This window comes from Phaethon lepturus, unplaced genomic scaffold (assembly GCF_000687285.1).
Source record: "Phaethon lepturus isolate BGI_N335 unplaced genomic scaffold, ASM68728v1 scaffold3144, whole genome shotgun sequence".
Classification (NCBI taxonomy): Eukaryota; Metazoa; Chordata; class Aves; order Phaethontiformes; family Phaethontidae; genus Phaethon; species Phaethon lepturus.
Genome location: NW_010535719.1, coordinates 40,021 through 53,951, shown reverse-complemented (window position 1 = coordinate 53,951; position 13,931 = coordinate 40,021). Strand labels below are relative to the sequence as shown.

The 13,931-nt window shown below is 36.0% G+C and overlaps 1 protein-coding gene across 2 annotated transcripts in view; it reads left to right on the top strand.

Annotated features, from left to right (window-relative positions):
• ANKIB1 (ankyrin repeat and IBR domain containing 1) overlaps positions 1-13,931 on the top strand; it is a 60,821-nt gene that overhangs the window by 15,865 nt on the left and 31,025 nt on the right. For both annotated transcript variants that reach the window (XM_010285946.1, XM_010285945.1), the window contains exons 2-3: positions 3,135-3,435; positions 8,393-8,575. In XM_010285946.1, the coding sequence (XP_010284248.1) occupies positions 3,135-3,435; positions 8,393-8,575 (484 nt within the window). The remainder of the gene's footprint in view (positions 1-3,134; positions 3,436-8,392; positions 8,576-13,931) is intronic.

Here is a 13,931-nt window from a genome sequence, read left to right as displayed (position 1 = left end):
CCTCCTGAATGCTTCTGCACCGAAACTGGTACTTTTGCTACTGTACCGCAGTCCACTCTAGCGACTGCAGAAGGGATCTGGCGCCTTCATCGCTCTTTCTTTACTCTTTCCACAGCTAGTTTGAAGGTAACAGATGTCTGCTACCTTTACAAACCTTGTGTTACAGACTTCGGGTAAAAATAGGTAGGCCTACTGATTTGAACATCGGTGTTATCTAGTTTTAAAAACTACTGAAAAAAGAGCCACACATGAAGTCTTTTACAATCTTTAGCTGCTGCCTTTCTTCCCAGTGCTGTGAACTCTTTTTATTTTTCTTAAGCGAGGTACAAGAGTTTTGGGGTGGAACATTAAAAGACATATTAATAGTAAATGCCATGGGTAGAGGAGGAGGGAATAATAAAATTTAAAAGAACCCCACTTTTATTTAATCTTGATTTAAAGACTCTGAATTGCAAAATGAGCAACTTTACATTTTTCTGTTCATACTGCAGTTTACAGATGCATTGAAGGCTAAGTGGGGGTGATCTTTACTTGAGGTAAAAATGTAACAAAAGAAATTGTGAAAAGGAGTTAACACAAGAAAAGATATTGGTGTATCATAAAATAGATTTTATTGCAAAAGTAGAGAAACTCAGATTTTAGTGAGTCTCCAAAGTTACATCTCACAGAAACCAAGATGACTTAGATTTAGCCTTGTATTTTCTATATCCAGGTTTTGCAGTGGGTACATGCAAAACCTCATATCTAAGGCATCTAGCATTTTCATATCTAAGTACCTCTATAGAATTCATCTCCTCCTCTCAATGAGTTATCTTTTTCTCCTCTCTTCCCCCCTCCTTCCCTTCCTCCTTCTTCTCCTTCCTCCTTCCCTTCTTTGCCCTCCTTCCTTCCTTCCCCTCCTTCTGTCTTTCTGTTCCTTCCCACCTTCCTTCCCCTCCTTTCTTTCTGTCTCTAGTTTCATACTGTGTAAAGCTAATTCAAACAAGCAAATTCATTTTTGATAATGTTTGATTCTGGTTAGCCTTATCATTTCATGTAATTGGCTGTGAAGCATTTTGCCTGTGTTGCTAAATCCCTTTCCTCTGAAAACAAAAATAACAAGCAAACAAAATGTACTATCACTTTTTTGGCAACATCTTTAAACTCAAGTTTGACCTATTCACATTTCCTAATGTATCTATCATGTCAGCTATCATGGAAGGAAAGAAAGATTTCTCTAAGGAACATTTTTGCTGAAAAAATAGGGCAACGTGGAGGAGACTTTTGTTTTTATCTTTCCCTCTGAATACTTTGTTATCACTTATTTAAAAGAACAGTATTTTAGTAATAAGTTTCTTTTTGAACTCAAACTGCTCAAAGATTTTCAGAGGGAAGAAAGAACAGAAATCTGTCTGACCAAACAGCTGTCATCAAGACATCCTTCTACTGCAGGATCAGGTCAACTGTGCCTAAATTTTTCTACTGAAATACTTGTCCAGTCTGTTTTTAATAATTTCCGAAAGGGAAATTCCACACCCGCCCTCTATAACCTCTTCCTTTATTAATAAAATAGTTTCATGATTATTCTTTGTCCTGGACAAAGCATGGGAGAACTCCCAGGAGAGGGAAAAGCCTACTGTGTAGCCCCTGGTGGGATGTATTCAGGGACAAGGGAAGAGGGAGCTGGCATTTAGACTTGTAACCATAGCACAGGGCAATAACTGAGGTAAATAATGTCGTCTTTGGTCAATTTGGTTAACAAGTTCTTCTGCTCTCCTCTGTTCACCAAGAGCAATACGGTCTGATTTCATATTTAGGCAGTGCCTGCCTTCAGGTGTCTGAGCTGCCTGTTTTAAACTGAAAGTGGTTGGAACTGTTTTTAATTAGTCTTGGGGGTGAGGGCAGGGAGGGTGGAAGCTGGTCCCCTGTATTGACTTAATGCGGATTCCAGAATAACTGTTTTTTTGCAGACTGTTTGGAGTCAGGGAGCAGCCTGGAGAGGGGATGAGCAGTGAGTTCTGCTGGCTTTATGCGTGAGGGGGCTTATGAGAACAGTGCAGGTGTTTCTGCCGTGACTTCTTGAACATGTGTGCCATGCTTCTCATCTGGCTGGGTATTACCTCTCTGGGAACTGTCCTTCCTGCCTTCACACACAGTTCTTTCACCAGTGCTGTCTCTCTGATCCCAGTCCTACAAAGAGACCATCTTTCTTCCCTGCCATTTCTTACCATTCACCCTCCCTTAAGAAAAAAAAAAAAATTACTTCAGTGTACCTCAAAAAACTAAAGCAAGGTTGGCTTCATTTGGCTTGGATGATATGTCTCAGTTTTTCCATTTCAGAACTGGATTGTGACTGCTGTAATTCCTTGCTGGCAAGAAGCAGCAGAGAGCTGCATTGTCTCAGGAGCTGTCAGGAATCAGATTTATGATTCCAGGAATCAGTCTTTTGTTCCCCTTTCATTCCTAAGCTGATCCTTTTTGCCAGTATCGTTTATTGTCCACTTTGAACTGCCTCTAAAGCATTCGAGAGGAGACTTAAACTCTTGCCAGACTCTGGCATCTGCGTAGGTGAGGGTTTGCATTATGTTGCACTTCCATATATTCTAGAGTGAGAAAGCAGAGTTTTTCCTCAACGCATGCAGTGCTAGCAGGAAAAGTATTTCATATATTTTCAAGAAGTAGTAAGTACTGCCTTGACGTCTGACTAGAGATACGGGAAAAGGGAATGAATTTTTAAGAAATTGCTGTACCATTATCTGTTTGCAAAATGGAAAATGCACTATTATTCAGAAGACAGAGTAGAAAACAGAATGAGAATGTATCTATTTCATCAGTCTTGTGACTTAATAACATTTATTGCAATACAACACAGAATTGTAGAATAAACGTTGCCAACTAAAATTTATGTCACACACTGACAAAGTAATTATATATGGTATTTAGTGATATTTCAGTAATATTTCAGCTATTGACTTCTAAGAGAAATCGAGGAGAGCTGTCCAGTAGTAATTACCTATTAAGAAAGCTTATCACTCACGCGGCGAATGAAAATCTTGGCAAGACGAGAAAAGAGCTGTCATAATAGACTGTTCCCACTTCAAGGAAATGAGTGGAATTGTGTGCTAATTATTCCTCTATTTTTTCCCCCCTTGCAGAACTTTCCTGTTTGTTAGAGATGGTAACCCAAATAAACGGAATGTGCACAATGAGACATCTATGCACTTACTGTGCATGGGACCTCAGATCATGATCTCAGAAGGAGCTCTTCATCCTCGCCTGACACGACCCTCAGAAGATGACTGCAGGAGAGCAGATTGTCTGCAAATGATCCTGAAGTGGAAGGGAGCAAAGCTGGATGAAGGACAATATGAGCGAGCAGCAATTGATGCTGTTGATAACAAAAAAAATACACCTTTGCACTATGCTGCTGCCTCAGGGATGAAAACCTGTGTCGAGGTAAAAGTTCATATAAAATCACAAGTCTGTGTACTGCTATCAGTAAATGACATGCACAGTGTTTTACAAAGGTGTTTCAGGGAAAAAAAAGCTGATATAGTATATTGAATTTGCTTTTAAATTCTATTTTTCACTAATTGGAAAAATTACAAGGATAAACAGCCCAAAACTTACACTGTCTGTAGAGAACAATGAAAAAAAAGTAATTACATGTATGTTACCTTCATGACAAACTCCTGAGCATGAAGAAGACTGATGTAGGTTTATAAAAATTTGAAATAATTACAGGACTGTAACACTGGAGAAAAAGCTTTAAAGGTAGGCATAAGCATACCTATATGTGTAAAGAGAAGTGAAATAACTGCCTGAGAGAAAATTAGAGCTCTTTTTATTCTGCTCTGTAGCTGAGACTGGGAAATGCTGTCCATATTTCAACAACAGGTTTGATGTCTTTAATTTATGGTGCCCAGCTTTTTTAGAGGATGCCATACATCTTGTGCTAACATACTTAAATATAATTACCTTTTTACAAATTAAAAATTACTTTAATGTTTGTGAAAGTAGTGGATAGTAATGAGTAATTTGGAATCATAATGACTTTGAAGGTCTCTCATCAAATTTATTTTTAAAGTATACCAAGTAATGAGGACTAGTATTTAATTGTGCTGGTAATTTAATTTAAAGAGCACAAGAACAGACATCTAACATTTTCAGAAACAGCTAACATTTTCATACGTCTGTCTATTATAACATTAATATTTGTATTTTGAGTGGTAGTGATTAATTCAGAGTTCAGCATTTATATGTAAAATTTAGATTATTTTTCTTCTGGGTTGAGACTACACTTCACTCATTAATTTAGTCTCATTAGCAAAGTTTATCACGTCATTATTCACTGCATTTTTAGATAACTTCTGCATATCTTAAACAGTCAGGTCCCAGTACTTGTGGGACTTCAGTGGTGACCTCTCTCTGCAGTAGAAACTGATGCTCTCCCTGTACTTTCCTGATTTTCTCTGGAGCTAGTGTTAGTATTGGTGTTACTTTTGCCACCTGCTAATCTTGTACCATGACAAGATTAGAAGCAATTAATTTAAGCAATAAATTGCAAATTATAATAAATAGTTCAGAAGTTTCATATCTCAGTTCCATTAGCACTCATGAATAAGTACCATTTGGTGCCGGGTATTTATATTAGTATTTGCTTTATTGGTTGTTCTAGAACCTCTTGTGCTGATACTTCAGTTTGAAACAGACTTTCTTTTGAGTTACTCATAAAGCATGTGTGGTACATCCACAGAGAATCTGGATTCCAACAATTCATATAATTTTTCTGCTTTGTGTTATTTGAGATTGCTTTTGCACTTTGTCCAGCAACCGACTTCACAAACACATTGACAAATATACTGTGTGGTGTTTTAAAATTATTTATTCTGAGTTGTTACGCACTTGGCATACTGTTCAAAAAAACATTCATCGCCTTCTTTATTGTGATTTTGCATTTAACTTTTCCAGACTTTGTTCTTTACATACTCTTCATCTGGAGACAACTTCAGGTTCTTATTTCCTGTACAATTCCATCCCATTGTTCTACCTTCACAGATTCTTCTGATGTTTCTAGAATTTTTTCAGTTCTTTTACTTAGTACCACTTTTTGAAATAAGGCAGTGGATTATTTGTCTTTTTTCTGATTCTGCAAGAATGGTGAATTTAAGTACATTTTGGGAATTGTTATTGAGTGCTTCTTTGATGTTAACATTTTGAATTATCAACAATTTATCTTCTCCATAAAGAAATGCTTCCTAATGTTGTGTCTAAACCTCTCCTGGCTCAGCTTTGAACCGTTCCCACACATCCTGTCGCTGGATAATGTTAACTGAAGCCTCTGTCTCTCCGGTCACTTGCTCAGTACTGAGAGGATTTAAGAGGATGCTGCTATTAGATTCCGATATTAACCCCCAGTATCACAGCCTAAATCTTGCCCCTGTACCTTCTTTCCTCTCTGCCCCATGTTACAGCTCAGCAAGCTCCACGCTGGCAGTTTGTCTTCAACACATCCCTAGAAATTATTTACACACTTACTGAGTTTCACCAGGGAGGCAAGTCACTGTGCAGTCTTTGCTAGCTTAATTACACTCAGACACAGCTAATGACGTACATGGTGACTGAATTACATACAGGTATTGCCTGGCTGTTCCTGTCAACTAGAATGAATCTTTCCTTTTTTGTACGGTTATATGATTGATTTAGTGCCTCTTTTGATGCAATTGATTTATAAACACAGATCAGGCTGTCTCCTAGGTCTATGTTAATATTGCTTTATCTTGATTGTCAACTTTTAATTCTTTTTAGGTTTGATAAACGAACAAAAATATTTATTGCAAAGGACTGTGTACTTTTCTCTTTTTCTCTTTTTTAGTGCCACTTGTTTGATCCAGCTGCGTGATAAATTCTGTCTACAGGGATTTTCAGTCACAGTTGTTCTATCTAGCCTTCCCCAAGAAGATCCATTTGCTTTTAAATTTTATTGTACATTAGAGGACAAATGTTCAAGCCATGTCAGAAAATGGGAGATACCAGGATTTAGCATTTAATGACCTCTTTGAGCAAAGTTGGTGAAAAACACCAACGATAAAATGATTTGACGTGAGAATGGTTGCTTCTGGTAGAGAAATGGTAAACAAAAGAAAAGTTTAGTAGCCAGTTTCCAACATACTTCAATTTCTGATATTTACAAGCTTGCTTACTCACATTTGTGAAATATTATGTCTGTTACACTGATTTGTAAAGTGCTTACTGTTGGACCCATTTCAATATATACTGCAAAAAGAAGGAACAATTACCTTATCCACAGAAACTCTTATTTCTTTGTCTTCTCTCTCTCTCTACACTTGAGATCCCCAGATAACTTAGACTTCAGATTTACAAGGGATTTGAGCAAGGGGTCTTCTTCCTCAATCATTCTGCCTTCACGGCCCCACGTGGGGGCTATGCAGCGGTATTAGAGGTAAACACAGTTGTTTAAAAGTTTCAATTTCAAGAGTGTGAAGCAAATGTGCTCACACAGTAAGATCCAAGCAGACTATAATACAGAAAGGAATCACAGTCACTGCAGAGTAAATCATGGTTCTGGAGCTGGCCTGCAGCTTATAACTGCAGACTGTAAAATCAATTGGTTTTAAACTCATCATGAAATTTCATGGTTTGTGTTTCTTCACAAATTATCGTTCTATTTCTCACTGTCTGTGATATGATTCATTAGATGAATCCAGCTACTAGACTGCTAGTTCCCCCTTTAATTATATAAACTGGGTTATGTTACCATGACAATACATACTGTTTAATTGACTAAACCATTTCTGACTCTAATTTGCTTTCAGTTTGTCTTTGAAAAAGAATTTACAGTCTGATCCACATGGATTGCTATTTGCCAGAGTTTAGACACAGTTATGTAGTCTAACTAGTCATGGTTTCTACATTAGCAACATAGAGTACATCCCCAAGTTCAAACTTCATTGTGTTCCCTACAGAGAAGGGTAGAAGACCTTGGGTCCTAAGATTAGTGTCTGAGATACCTTAAGTCCTCCAGTATAGTCTGTAGTCCTTCTAACTCCTTCAAAAGGAACAGGATTATGAACAGGGACACTACATTATGAAAAGCCTGAAACAGAGCTTAGTGAAGGAATTTAACAATGATCTCTTTGTTCCTGAAAGTATTTGAGGATTAAAATTCTTAACAAAACAAAGAGAGATAAAAAAACTGAATTGCCTAATCCTCAAGTCATCTTCCCTCTTTCCAATAAATTGAAGGTTGCTTAGAACCCCAGGAGCACCTTTTGCCGCTCTTTTCCACTGTCTGCCCAGTTTTGTGGTGGTTACTCTCACTTCAGAGCAGCGTTCCATTTTAATCATCTCCTTTTTCCATAACTTTTCAGGAGAACCCCAGCCTTGTATCTTCTCCTATCCCCACCACACCCACATAAGGAAAGTAAAACACATACATACATAGTCCCTTGTGGGTGCACAACCTACTAGTTGATTTGTTCAGAACTGATAGTCAAATGTGCAGTCTTGATACTTCTCCATTGACATGTGTTAAAATTCTCTTCTGAGCAAAACAGCTGTCTGGAACCCATGAGACAGTTTGGTCAAAGTTAATGTGCTTACCTCAAAATACTGAACAAAACAGACTGAACTTTCATGCTGAATAGATTTGATTTTATGCAGATACATTCCAAGAGACAAGGTTGCTGAAATGCCACAATGCTAGACCATATTAGAATTATTGGAATTAGAATAAGTTCATTTCACTTTTCTCCTGTTCTCAAAAATAAGGTAGAGCTACCAGTAGTATTATGTGCTATCTGTGAGTTGGTACCTTATCTTCCCTCCTACCCATGGATTCTCCCGTTTTCTGTCACCACCAGTGTACCAGTGCTGAGAATGGTGGAGTTACACCTATATATAAAGAATATTTAAAGGTGTATCTAGCTCCATCTTGCCAGGTGCTTGATGACCTCAGGCCCCTCATTTTCTATAGAGCACTGACCATATCAGTAGAATATAATTCTAGTCTTTAAAACCTCACAGAGACATATTGTACAGACTTGCCTTCTAACATATTTCTGAGATTTTGTGGTTCCATGGAATTAAGGTGGGTATAGGTATAATTACGTATGAAATCAAGCAGTAATTTATTTAACAACAGTAGAGAAGAGAATCTTTGTTTCCCAAAGAGCATTGCTATTATATTTGCCTCTTCTTTCTGTTTTCCTTTTTTTTTTTTTTTTTTTTTTTTTTTTCAAAAACATTGGTATTATTTTTTCCCCTTCTTTTTTTTTTTTTTTTTTTTTTTTTTTTTTTTTTTTTATTCTTTTCTTAACTGACATGTCTTTTCCTCAGGCTATTATTAAGGTTGACAATTAATAACTGTATACTTTGCCATTTTACTTTTCAGCTTCTAGTAAAACATGGTGGAGATTTGTTTGCAGAAAATGAAAATAAAGATACCCCATGTGACTGTGCAGAGAAACAACACCACAAAGAGCTGGCTCTTAATCTGGAATCCCGAATGGTATTTTCACGTGATCCTGAAGCTGAAAGCATTGAAGCTGAATATGCTGCTTTAGACAAAAAAGAGGTCAGAGGATAGTTTAAATTTGGGGTGTTTTACACATTTATATTTGTAGCAATTACATTGTGACAAAATTCTGCAAAGTATTTCAGTACTACTTTATTTTTTACTATGTATTTGTAAGCCATTTCATTTTAACACAGCTTTTTGTATCTTTCAAGTTAAGCTCAGAGAACATCACAAATCTGTTGTCAAAACTAAAGAGAAGCTTTATTCCTATACTTAATTATGTGGACTCTCTTGAAAGTGTAACAGGCTGTGAGGCTGGAGAAAATACAGTGAGGATAGTAAGCTGGGAAACAGTTGCTCTAAACCAAACATTTTTTACATACTTTTATTTCTTAAGATGCCTTTCTATCTAAAAATGAGGGCAGGAGAAATTCTGAAAAGGAGAAAATCTGTGGGATAGAATAGGGAAAATGTTCTGGTAGATCTTCCTAGACTGAAGAGTGGGTTGAATGTCACCAGAAACCAGCTGAGTAGTGCAGGATTTCAAAACAGTGCATTTATTTTCTTGTTTTATAAGATGATGCCTGAAGCTACTACATACCAGAACTTGTATGAAAAACAGTTAATAATAGGTGTTGTTATTTTGAAATCAGATTTTGAAAGAGAGAGACAACTCATTGACACAAATTTGCTTGAATTCTGCTATGCCTTACAGAAGACTGATTTGATAGGGACAATTTGACCAAGAAGATTCTGAGTAAAAGTTCCCTCCCCCATCTATTATCATATTTTAATTAAGTAAAAATTCTAAGTAACAATACATAGATAAATTATATGATTCAGTAAATACTATGAAGTAATTCTGTGTAAATTAAAGGACAGTAGATTTTTGTATGCCCAATCCCTTCAAAAGTAGCATGGCCTTGCCTTTTACTAGTTTAGCCCACTTATGACCTAATGACACTTAAAAGAAAATTCATGCAGATTTACGTATGAGTAGGCTTAGATCACATCAACTGTTTCCCTGAGAAGTGCCACGCATGGTCACTTTTATTTGAAAAATGCTATGCATGGTCACTTTTACTTGAAAGTAAGAAAGTCTTTATATACTGTTCAGTTTATTTTCTAACTAATTCTCTTTAATAAATTCAAATATAAACAAGCTTAATTAGATTGTTTATTCCTAGATGAGAGATTTTGAGATGAGGTTTAATATACTTGAATTGTACCTTGAAATAACAAATGTAATTAACTCATTTTACTTGCTCTGAATATTCCCCTATAGAGACCCAATATAGTTTGAAATTGTATTTTTCTGTTGGCAAAACCACTTTAAAAGACTGCTGCAGTTTCCTGCTACGATTGCAGTTTACCTCTCCTTTGGTTGTACAAGTAGAACTATTTGGATGGTTATGCTGTCACTGGATCATAGCAATGATTTGGCTTAAAAGAAGAAAAAGTTTTAGAGTGCTAATATGTAATTGTTTTATTTAACCTGCATAATTTTTATTGTTATATTTATACCATGGGTTTGCTGGCATTTGCACCAACACGCAAGAGAATGGTGAACTTACACATGTGGGTGGGGCAAGTCAAGTACCACTTGAACAGGCTTTTCAGCGAGAGAAAACGTCTCATGACTGTTCAAGGTAGATGCTCAGAGCAAAATCAGCTTAAAGACTTGATAGTTACAAGGGACTCAAGTAAAAGGTAATTATGTTAATTTGGGGTCACATCACTGAGGCTGTTAAAAGATACAGGTCTGTTCCTCATTTGACTTGTTTTTAGCAAAGCTGTTGAGCATGAGAACTGAAATGCAGGCAAGCCTGCAGACCTAAATCCATCTGACATACCAGGGCAGCTTTCCCATGTGTTCTAAAGATTCACAAGCTGAAAAATGTCAGCCTGGAATTTGGTACACCGATGGGTGGTCTTGAGGCTTCACATAGAGCAATTCTGCCTTCATGTGCTCCATTCTTTTTTTTTTTTTTCCTTTTCTTTGTGACTTTTCAGTGGGGTGAGTTCTCTAACTTTTTGTGTAAGAGCAGAAGTGCTAGCACAAGAGCTATGCCAGGAGCATGTAACCAGAGGGAGTTCATTTTTTAATCTTAGCCTTCAGAGTGGCCAAAACCAGTTGAAAAAAATCAGCCTTAGAAAGACTAGCACTGAACTGCAGTCCAGATGATTACAGTCCTCATCTTCCAGGTCTGTGGACGAATGTCTGAGATGGGCAGTGAAAGCTGCACTTAACCACTGGCTGTGGTTATGCCTCCAGCTGTATCTTAATGGGGAATGAGAATTGATCCAAAAACCTTCCCCAGAACATGTATCATTCACCAAAATTGCCCCTCAAAGATGGTCCTCTACTTTCAATTTCATTTTTAAAAAATACTAAGCATTAGGGGAAGCAAGTATGCAAAATGTTTGTTTAACGTAGTATTTAGATTGTCATTGTTCGGTGATGCCCTTTAACATCTTTCCAAAACACAAAAATTCAATTCATCAAGAATTAAAAAACTTTGGGACACCAAGAAATGCATTTTCAATGTAATTTCATCTCTTGAATGAAGGTTAGAGGAAAAGAAAAAACATTTTAAAACCATGAATAGGATTTCTTCCCAGGCAAAACAGCCAAATGGGCCTAACTCCAGTGTTTATGATATGCACAGTAGTATCTGGAATGATAGTACCCAATACCTCCCGTTCCAGACCTGCCATATTTACAGCAGAAAATAATCCTCTTTTTCATACAGAGCAAAAGATTTTTGTAATGCTCTGTGCAGTGTCATTGAATTAAGTGTGTATATTCAGAATAATAACAAAACTTTGTCTCTGATGTTGACAACCAGTTCATGTTCTTCATCACATTGAAATATTACGAAGGAATTATGTGAGCGCTCATGTTTAGAATTGAAACACTTGTAATAGTGGAAAAAATAACTTGCACATACCTTTCTTTGACTACAGAGGCTCTCAAGCCGTTAAGAAATACAAATTGCTGAGTAGACCCACATTTGAAGTTTGAGAGCCCGGCAGCAAAAAGCTGTTCATCATCCATCAGTTCAGTTTACTCCTTCCAAAAGGGTTTCTGAATAAAATCCATTTCCATCATACAGTTACCCAACCTTTTAAAATCTCATTTTACTACAGTGCTCCATGAAGCATATTTTTAAACTTACTATTTTACTTTGGTTTTAGTACACCTCAAACATTTTTAGTGATCAAATTAGAGACTGCAGTTAAAGATGGGTAGCAAACAGTCCCTAATAGTTTTGAAACATAAACATGATTGTTGTGTTTCCACAAAATGCAGTTTGGAAGGAATACAACATACCAACACACATAATCTATATTTCCCTATATAAAATGGGAGTGATAAATATTTTAAGAATGAAGTATAAAGTGTGACTCTCTTAACACTGTAGTTAGTAGCAAAAGAAGATCCATCTATGATGTGTGGGCAGTGGAAAGGGTATTAGAAAGCAAGCCACGAGAGTATTTCAGATTATCTTCTTTGTCTTGATTCTTTTTTCTTACTTTGTTGATGAATAATCTCCAAAAAAAGTCTCAGCTACATAAAATCTAAGTTTATCTTTTAAATCTAATTGAAGTTACTCTAAGTAATACGACTGTAACTACTTTTGTAGATTTTGGTTGTTTTATTTGCACAGTCTTTAAATTTGAATAAATATTCTAGCATGGGAGCATATTTGTCTTGGTGATGTATCCGTGGAAGATAACAGGCACCTTAATTTCAGTCACATCATGCAATGTTTTAAACTTGCATAAGAAACACCTGGGAATGAGCAGTACTTCAGAGCAGGTCATCCAGAACAGTTTTGGCACTCTGACTCAGAGAAATACATTGTGCAATAGCAAAGTATATAATTTCTTAGTTCATTTTACATATGAGCCACTGAATACTGTAGAAATACACTGCTAGTGAGTGTATCACAGATTTATTGGGTGTATAGTAATTGGAATGGCTTTCTTCAGTTCCAGAATTGTCATGTAAGTATATATATAATGCAAATATCATAAATACAAAGAATTATCTAAAATGATTTAAATGTGCTTTATCTCTACAGATAGAGAGTGGTTTATTAAGTGAGAGAAGGGCACTACAGGTAGTTAAGATATATACACAGTTATATACGTACAGTGCATATACTTGAATGAGTTAAATGGAGTATAATTTTTTTTTTAATATTAACTAGAGAACTCCATCCACCCATAGAGAAGGATATTTACATGAAGTATATTTGACACCATTTAATTATACAGTCATCTCTGTAGCAAAGAGTTACTTTGCCCTTGTCTATTTTAATGGTACTTTAAAAGTGAAGAAAATAATAATAGTTTGAAATGATCTGTTAAAATAACCAGCTTACATACTGAAAGTACTTTCAGGAGAAAAACAATTATATAATTTATGATATCTGAATATTAGTGGTAAAAAATTGAAAATAATTAAAAAGAAAGACTCTTGAGAATGTGAAAGTATTGAAATCTGTAGTGAGAAGCTCACCAATGGATTAAAGTAGTAACTCAAATAAAGTATTCCGAAATAATTATACAGATAATGATGCTAATATTGAACACTGCCTTTTTCACAGAAAATATCAATGAAGAGCTCCTCCATAAATGAGTATTAAAGGAGGTCTCTGAGCATCATGAGCTGTAATCAAAATCCTTTACTGTATATGGCAGTGCAGAGATAAGTCATCCATGTTTGAAATAGTTAAAAACAAACCTCTATGATATTACATAAAGGCTATGCATCCTAATAACTAAAGACTGTGTCTTTGCAAGTCTCTACAAGACTGTGTCTTGTACACATGAACATTTTTAAGGGTTCTCATTTCATAAAGCCTTCACTCTGGAATTTCCAAAGCAAGCTACTTAATAATGCCAGCCTAAAATTTCCTTCCTTTCAGCTTCTTCTGTGGGCTCATATATTATTTTCTGAAACAAATGTCTAAAGTTTCAAGCACATTCTTAAGAAATATTTCCCTCATTACTTAAAAAGATAGAATTGGGATTCTTAAAAACCGCAGGATCCAAAAATCCCTGCTGGGTTGTGTGGAATGCCCTAGCTGAGATAATATAGTAGTCTGTTACTCAAGGGAGATAATTGCCAGTGTTTGACCTAGAACCAATCAGTTAAATATAATTTTGAGCATATCTGCAGTTCAGAATAAAATACTAGGTCCTAAAATATGTTACAGGTTTAACAGAAAAGTCATTTCCTTTTATGATATATATGGTCTTCAAGAAGTGAGTACTGTTGTGCTGACAAAGCTACTTGTTTTACAATTGCAATTCAAAATGCAATTCAGATTTAGTGAAGACAATTTACTCTTTGCTTCCATTTTTTTTTGCAGCATCTTCGTGCAATTATAATCATTCAGGC